A 9,271-nucleotide genomic window follows, 5' to 3' on the forward strand; every position below is an offset into this window, starting at 1 on the left:
CACAACACAGACGATTGCACTGCCAGCTCTGTGTATTTGCACACATTTCATTTTCGGAAACCTTAATGTCAGAAAGCAGGCACAGTAGCTAATTTCAGCACTTCCTCTGTGTCTGTGCACGTCACTGTCTGATAAAACCAAAGAGGCTGAACAGGCTTCTCTTTACAAGAGTCATGACAACCCAGGTGGAAAGGACAAGACTGTTCATTTGTTTCATTTCTAAAGTTAGTTTTAATTTCTAAATATAGTTTGAAATTTGTCATTTGGTGATTTTATTTTTAAATAAACTGAAAATGAAAAATACAGAATATCACTGAATTAATATTAATACATTTTGGGTTGATAATTCAGACTTTCCACCTGTGAGTGCGCCATGAAAAAGGGGACAAGTAAGAAACATTTTAATCAATTAATTTTAAAAATTTCTTTTGACCAACTTGATTTATTTATTAGCATCATTAGAAATGAAAGGAGCAGCTGCACAAAGTGATATACAACAAGTGAAAGCACTGGGATGTGATCACACTCTGTCTAGTGGAAATAAATATGACACAATCAGTGTCCTTCTCTTTAAGGATATTAATATTACTAGTTTATAATTTGGATTAAGGTATGTCCTACTTGACAGAGCACCTAAAATCTGGCCACAAAAATTTCATTGTACGTGTTACAATGACAATAAAGGATTCTCTTATCTTATCTATCTCTTTTTCATCTCAGCCCAGCTGAATATTAGGAGGGTTTTCGAACCATTGAATGAGAGCTTGCTGTCTAGCCTCATCATTCACCACTAAATGAAGAAACATGCCGCTATGCCAAGGTGCACCGAAGCTGTTCTGGAGACTTTTCTAAAGACACTTATGCTGGTTTTTACTTTTTGTCACCCATCTGTATTAAAACCATGATCAAATGATCCTGATCAACAATCTGCAGAATATGTAATAAAATGATAAGGATGGTTTGGATCTCTCTTTTCCTCAACACTTATTGGGGTCAGGCCTGTGGGGTAATGCTCTAGTATGTTTCTCAGTAAGTCCCCAAACATAAGATGTTGTTCATATTTGGCATTCTTCAAATGATGTCTAAACTCAAACACCTGGGAGCCACTGGCCTCCTTTGGATCAGTGACTCTCTCTGAGGTCACCTACTGAGCTGTGTGAGTGACAGAGCGATGCCAGACAGCCGACGCATACCATGTTAGGGAAGAGCAGAATAAACAACAGCTCAGTAGCAGGGGCCTGATCTTGCTGCACTTTTCAGCTCTAATGACAGCACCGGTGTCAACACTGACCTTGAAGAGGCCACACTGTGTCACAGTATTTTACCTTGAGGTTTCTGTGCGGTTGACGGACTGGGTAAGGTGGAGGCCTGGGGCCGGGGTTTGATGGCAGGCCTGTCGTGACATGGTCTGGGGGTCGGACCTTTCTTCACCAGCTGTGGCGAACATAGGTAGTCCACTGGTGCACACTGGTACTGCAGGGAGGCAGCAGCAAGGTCTGCAGAAAGGAGACATGAAGAAAGACAACATCAGGTATAGATCAGTATAATTAGAGCGACCTAAACAAACAACTACAACAAGCGTAACAATCCTGTTACGTTGATGCAGCACTGAGATGAATGACCTTGAGCTCAGTGTGCATTCCAGGATGTCGCCTTCAGCCAGAGAGCAGGGGGACCATAGAGGAAAAGAGAATGTCTGCAGCATCGAACCTGACACCAGGCCGGAGGGCGCAGGGGGAGCTACAGAGGCTGCATATAGTAGGTTTCTCTCACACTCTCTGACAGGTCTGTATCTGACTGATTGTATGTGTTGTCTAATCTTTTCTGTACTCTGCAAATAGACTTTGCGTGTGTGGTTGTGTGAGAGAATGTAGTTTAATGTACACAAGTTTTCTTTGTTTGTAATGTACAAACATGCTCTGATTCGTTGAACACCTTTTGGTTTGTTCAGTCTGACCTGTGTTTGGGAGACACCGAGCTGCGTTTTGTTTCATTCATTTTTACTGCGTTACACCTAAAACACACTGTTTATTTAAGGCAGATAGATTTTGCCAGTCTTACATGGGAAACCAATCTTTTTTTATTGTCAACACATCCCATTTATTCAGAGCTCATTTATTCCTTCTAAAAGCTATAAAGCTTTCGAACACAGGCCACAAACAAACAGTATATTTTCATTAATAAAAATAGCGTGATGATGCCACCATGATGTTGGTTTTGGAATCAGATCAAAATAAACTTAAAAGGGTTTATGGTAATGAAGAAACAGTGATGTTAGCTGATGTGTTTTTAACCCTTTCTGGACAACAATGGCACTTTGCGGCACAGAGGAGTGATCTATACAATCAGTCCTTGTTGGTTTTTGTTTTCTTCAGGGAATTTTTTGACAGTATGAAAAAACATTGAAAATGACCAGACTTGCCTGTTATTCTGAGTTTTACTATGTTTTTATGTTGCCATGCACACACACATGCACACACACACACACACACACACACTACTGGGTTCTCTTGTAACAAACAAACAGTAGCTAAAAAAAATCTTATAGGAAATAATAAAAAAAAGGTGAAAAAACAGAAATGGGGTGGTGTTATGCACTAAAATTCATTTAGTAAAGAACAAACAATGCTTTCTTTCATCCAATTTCCAGTGTCAACTGTTTTTGATGCTTAAAATAAGCATGATTTCTGACTATCCATTCCTGTGAGTGCTGTAGATCCACTTGAGTGTTTGTGGTGCTATCTGATGTGCCTGTCCATTACAGGATATAGCCCTCTGTAGAATATAATAACTATGAAAACTGCAGCCACACATGACCGTTCCTTCAGGCACATCGATTCAATCCAGTCACCCCAACTATTTCTCCACCATATTACTGCCTGAAATTGCACCATGCCTGGCACATCTAATTTGGTGTTTTTCAGCAGTGCTGCCAGCGGTGGAAGGGGGGGTCTGTAATGAGTGCAGTGGTGCACAGCAGGCTTTCCTACCATCTCTGCACCACAATGGAAAAAGAGCAGGCAGTGGGAAAAGATGAGGCTTGAAGACAGCCCCCAATTCCATGCAGTACAGAAATGAAAAAGAATGAATGCGAGCATCACAAATCCATGATAGGTAGGTAGGTTTTTGAAGTCATCCTTGAACTTTTCTTCCAGCAGCAGAAATACTGTAGGTTTCTCGCTGTGTTTAATACTAATACCATCTCTAAATCAGAGGTGACTTGTGGGTTGAGTCAGATGAAAAGCCTGATATATATGGTGATCAAGGGAACAAGCACGCCTTTCAGCCAAATGACTGCTTAGTGAAGAACTCTTTGACCCAAGACTGGTTGGAGTCATTCTGGGAAAAACAAACAGCAGAGACAGACTGAAGCCTAGGGGCTGGTACCTTTGCAAACTCAACGTAGTCATGGTTACCTGAGAGCTAAAACTGACCCTCATGTCAAATCGCCTAACACTAAACAGGAATTTGATGAGACAGAGAAAGAACTCACAGTTCTTCTTAATGAAAATCTCACAAACCAAGAATAGAATGATAACATCCTTCAACGGTACCCAAGAAATACACAGTGAAATGTGAACAAGAAAATTACATCTCTGGCATGCGAATATCATATCACAGTGATCTCAAGCTGTTACTGAAAACTTTGACTAAAGCTTGCAATAGTACAGAAAAGTAAATAACAGGAATACATAATTAATGAATAGTGAGAAACAAGCTGGTTAACAAACATTACCTTGCCTCCAACTGCTCAATTTCATATAGCCAAACTCCAAACAGCAAGTGAACAGAAATATCCTCCAACAACAGCACAGCCGATATCAAAACAGGGCCTGCCCTTCCAGCTTTCCAGAATGCGCGTGTGCAACAGGGAGTAAAGCAACACGCCCAAACACATTCACCCATCGTATCCCAGGCGTGTTCAAGGAACTGCACCTGTCTGTTCACCTGCCAAACCGGATCCAAGTCCCTCCTCCTAGGTGCCAAGGTGGCGTCACCCTGGAACCCAGCAATCCCAGCCTGCGCTTAGAGCAAGGCCACAGGAGTGAGCTTTGCTCATATCACACAACTCAACAGACAGTCATTCTTCCAAAACTGACAAGAACTAAAACAGTGTTTGAAGTCATAAGTCAGTCACCTAACTGATTTGGAGTCAGGGGGATCCAAAAGATGAGATTTACATTATAGTAACAGTGTAATTTTAATAGGGCTTTTGTGAAACTGATTTGAGCTTAGCAAGTTTCTCTGCTAAGTTCACGTCAAGAACAATTAGACAGGAATTACATGTCTGAGGACAGTATCACCACCACACCCTGCAGGCTATATATTATTATGACAACCATTCTTTGCAGACATGGTTGCCATACATTACTTTGACTAGTAACAGCCACTTGGCAAATCAAATAAACAACCTGTCACGGTCATGCTCTTAAGAAGCAAACAGCACCAAGAGAGCATGGCGATTATTTAGCATTGTAACCTCAAGCACTGCATTACAGTCTATTTCTGCAGCAGTGTAGCTGACGTGCAGAAATGTTCAGATATATTTTTTACCACCAGACTAACTAACAGTTTCTTCCCCTGGGCCATTCGAATTGCAAATAAACACTAAACAACACTACCTCTTTCAGATGTGCAATATTACTGTGCAATTTCATTGTGCATTTTATATGGTAAAGCTGGCGTTAGATGTGTAGATATTTAGCAAATATTGTATTTGTTTTCTAAACTGTGTATTTGGACATGTGGGTATTTTAATTTATTTTTATTTCTTGTGCTTTTGTTTATCTTGTATTGTGAACTGTTGTTGGGGTGCATTCACAGTTTCGTTGTATTTTGTTGTGCAATGACAATAAAGTTCTATTCTATTTGACAGGGGCAATTCTTTGTTAACATTAAAGTTTGGATGGTGTTGCCAGGCTAGGGCACAGACTCAGAGAGGGGTGGCATGTTTGAAATGTGTGTAAAAAGTAAATAAAACCCCTAGTTCTATGAAATAATAAATGAAATTATTAAGAATCAAAAAGGTTTTTGTGGAAAAATGAGACACACATAATGCTTCCTTTAGCTAACTTTGGCTACGCACCTTATTTACTCCTGGCCAGGGAGGGTTAGAGTCAAGGTTGCACCAAAGTTTGCAGATGTTAAATTGAAACAACAAGCTAAACAAGAACTTTGTCTACATGAAGCGGACTAAACTGGTGGCACTTCTAATAAAATCAGAGCCTATCTGATCAGAGAATAAGTAAACAAGCTTCTGAATCAGTGCTAGCGTACAGGACACATTTCTGTAAGAACCAAAACAGCATCAACACAGCAATACACTGCTTTAGTTAAACTTGGTGATAAGTAGGTTTCTTATTCAAAAAATCTAGGCAATATCCTGGAAAAAATCATGTCACCGAGTTAGGGAGTTTGGGTATATAGTCCTAAAACGATGAAAGTGCTAACCCAAAATTTGCACCACAGTTTGATTAACTTTCATGGCAGCAACTGATATGACAAAATAAAAATGAAGGAATGCCTCATTTAGGAATGAACTTTGCACTTACACACAGACATACAGGCTCAAAAACAAAACAAATTGCACAAACCTAGCTGGCTGTCAGGAACAGTCGACCCTGAGGTGACCCCCTCAAAGTCATTTATTACCCATCATCCCCTGAGTACAGTCGTCTCATCCCAGTGCTGTCTGGGAGACAGATCACTCAGATTCAACAGAGTCTCCCCACTCAGACAGCCAGTCAGTCAACCCCGTGGCGAGGCTGACAGACCTGCTCCCATAACTTCAACCATCAAGACACAACTGAATACCAGTGACACCCTTTTGGAGTATGGCACCTCATTATTCTCATATCAGCAGCACATTTCCCAGTTCCTCTGCCTGCATTATTCTCTGCTCCTCTGGTTTTTATCTGTGTGCATGTCTCTGCTCTGCTCTCTCTCCACCAGAATCATATTGATCAGCTTTCTCCAGTCTTTTACCCTGAAAGACTGAGTCAAAGAGGAGCAGCCTCTCATTTAATGGCTCGTAGATTTATAATGGCCACTGAGCCACACAGCCGCTTAACTTCTAAACTTTCTCAGACAGACACTTTAGTGCTTGTTTCCCACTAGGTAAAGAAAACCCAACAATACAGGATAAAGGGTAGAGAAAGCAAAAACAAAACAACTGAAAGAAAGAAAGGGTATAGAGTTGACTGCCGTCATCAGTTTTAGCACCATGTCATCTACCACTCCACATACACTCCTCCCATTCTCTCACCTCACTCCGTCTCTGCCATCCCTGTGCATCAGGAGACACTGAGTATTCTGACCTTGATCTACTTTTCATCACTGGGGTGATCAGCACATGCATCGAAGGTCCCCATGAATCAAAGACACCAGACACGCTGATGCTTAACACTTAAGTTTGGGTGGAGCCTTCAATTTAAGGGGATCTACAGTATCTCACATACTGAGAAAGGAAACCGAGCTGTGAGAGGAAATACTGCTGTCAGTACAACAATAGCTGCCTACCACAATCAGCAGATTTCTCTCATAGCGTAACAAGGCTCCAACTCCCAGATCAACACAGGGGTTTTTTTAAACACACACAAAACGCACAGTGGTATCTGGTTCCAGATTGCAAATCTATAATAATCTATTTTTTATCATGCTGTGTTATCATAACCTGTGAGGTTTTCTACATTAGTGTGGAGCGTTTGGTTATGTGTTGTGTTGTTTAGGTGGCGTCTCAGGTTTCACTGGTATCATGGCTTCCCAGGGGCTAGGGGCAAAGGAGGAGGAGGCAAGTCATCTTGTTAGGCCTGTCCTCTCCCCCTAAATCAGGTCAGTGGGCACAGCAGGCACACTGACATGTCTCCTACACTAAGTGGGAGGATTTCAGCAGCTCCCACAGATTAGGACCATGAGATTCAGGAGGTAAGACAGGGAGAGACAGAGAGGCTGGAAAGAGAATGAGGAGGCAGTAGATAGATAACATGTCGAAGAAAGTCGTAGCCCGTTCTTGTAGAAGTGTAGAACAAATAGAGAATGACAATAAGTGAAATAAGAGGAGGATAAGAAATAGGGATGAGACAAAGTACAGCAGAGCAGTTTCACTGGAAAGTCTGAAGCATGACAGATGATGAGCTAGCAATCACCAGCAGCCATGCAATAGTCAGAATTGTAAATATAGTGAGGAAAAAATAGGCCCATCTGCTTTCAGTTCCTGTAATGATAGACCGTGTCAACAAGTGAAGAAAGCTAACCACAAACAGAGTTCATCTCAGAGTAGCACTTTCCTTGTGATGTCCTCAACTAAATCAAGTCACTCTAGATGGAATTCATCTCTGTGTGCCCAAAAGACCCAAGAAGAGTCTGTTGCTATGGCAACAATGCTGATCTATATAGCTAATACAGTAGGTAGGTCATGGTGAACTACAGAGAACTGCTGTTGCTTTCAGCAGTCACACAGACAAAGTGTCCTTTACAGATTCACAGCAGCAGAGAGAAGACACACTAATCGGTATAGGGTCATGTGCATGTAGGCACGTGTAGAACGTAGGTCAAACAGCAGTCTTTATCCCCCAGATGTTGTTGTGTCCTTGTTGGCTAGACAGAAGAAAAGCGGACATGTTACAAATTCTCTGACCTTTTTCCTACAGTGTGACTCAAGGCCAATACAATGTGGCTGCCATCTGTACAGATAAAGTATAAGTCATGGGAGAACACTCACAGTTTACAGGATGAAGCACAATGATGTGAGGACGTGACAAATAATGATTCAAATGTAATATTTCTCATCATCATCATATACGTGGCATGATAGCATGGCTGCAAACTAACTGGCATCTCCCATTCACAGCTCCTTACCCACTACCAAACCGCTAAAACAGGCACAGTGCAAAGAAATAGGCCTCTGTTTGTGTGGATGCAGTGTGGAGCATTATTGTAAAGGCAGCAGCCATGGACTGGCAATTAGGGCAATACACAAAGGAGAACAAGGCAGTTTACAAATCTGCCTGTGGAGAGGATAGTCTGACTGTCCCAGAAACTAGCCGCTCTCAATGGAGGCTTTCAGTGTAAAGAAACTCAATTGGTCATTCTGTGCAACAGTCAGGACAAAGCTGAGCAGGAGAGCACATCTTTTAGTTCCAGTCCATTTTATTAAACACTGACACACCTTCACTAGCAATGGAAATTTCTAACCACTGGTGCTGGAAAACACATTCCTGTTCTTTCCATTCCCATAGGGTGGGTGGGAGAGGTCTTAACAAACACAGGTCTGCTCTATAAATCACCTAAGAGCCTGAAATAGCATTTTAAAATAAATCTCAATCATTCTGTGTCCTAAGGAGGTCGCACCGCAGTGAGGATGATGCAGCTCAGTCGTCTGAATCCAGGCATGGTTGCACTTCGTACGAACAAACTGTCTCTGAAGTGTGAATGCACTGATTATTTCATCAAAGCCTGATTGGTGGGATTAACCAATCATCACGGTGCACAGGTCCAATTAAAAAGTGCTTATGTGGTTGATTAATTGCTGATTGATTGATGACATATTGTTAATTCATATTGAAAACTACATACTCAACTCATGTCAACATTATTTCCATTCCACTGTGATGTATTTGTGCACTGCAAACTGTGACCACGGAGAAACATTTGGCAGCCGACCAAACCATTCCAAAACTGGAGGAGGAAGAAGGTCACAGCAGAAATATGTATATTTTTCTGCGGGTACGTGTCTAAGGGGACAGTTAATGACTCTTTTAATTATAGAATAATTTATTGAAATTACTTAGAAATAGCAATAATATTAATAATAATAGTTTATTTATATAGCACTTTCCAACTCGGCAGGAGCCCAAAGTGCTTCACAAAAGGACACTAATACAAGACAATACTAAAACAAAAACCTATACAAAACAAACTACAAAGTATTACCTAATTATTTTTTCATCCTGTCCAACAACTTTTTCAGGCATCTTACTCCTGCGGGATTTCAAGTCCACTAGTCCGGCGTGACGCCCAGACACTTCTGTAATGAGCTTTACTTTAAATTTGATCTAAAATATGCAGCTGTTTACTTGCTACATAATATACTGTACACTATTCTTTAAATATCCTATCCTTAATAACATCTTATGTCAACTAAATACTGTGCAAAACAGATATAAGGATAATCACCTTTATTGAATTTGTTCCCAGTACAGAACCGAGGCAGCCATCTGCAGCTCTAACCATCAGGGGCAACTTGGGGGTTCAGTGTCTTCAGTGACACTTT

General features: G+C 41.2%; 1 protein-coding gene across 3 annotated transcripts in view; it reads right to left on the reverse strand.

Annotated features, from left to right (window-relative positions):
- The window catches only part of fgd (faciogenital dysplasia), a 48,934-nt gene that overhangs the window by 18,624 nt on the left and 21,039 nt on the right, over positions 1–9,271 (reverse strand). For 2 of the 3 annotated variants that reach the window (XM_020610690.1, XM_020610691.1), the window contains exon 2: positions 1,326–1,496. In XM_020610690.1, coding sequence (XP_020466346.1) covers positions 1,326–1,496 — 171 coding nt within the window. Of the gene's footprint in view, positions 1–1,325; positions 1,498–9,271 lie in introns of all 3 variants that reach the window. The other variant, XM_020610692.1, reaches the window with a different exon arrangement.

This window comes from Monopterus albus, unplaced genomic scaffold, assembly GCF_001952655.1.
Source record: "Monopterus albus unplaced genomic scaffold, M_albus_1.0 scaffold106.1, whole genome shotgun sequence".
Taxonomy (NCBI): domain Eukaryota; kingdom Metazoa; phylum Chordata; class Actinopteri; order Synbranchiformes; family Synbranchidae; genus Monopterus; species Monopterus albus.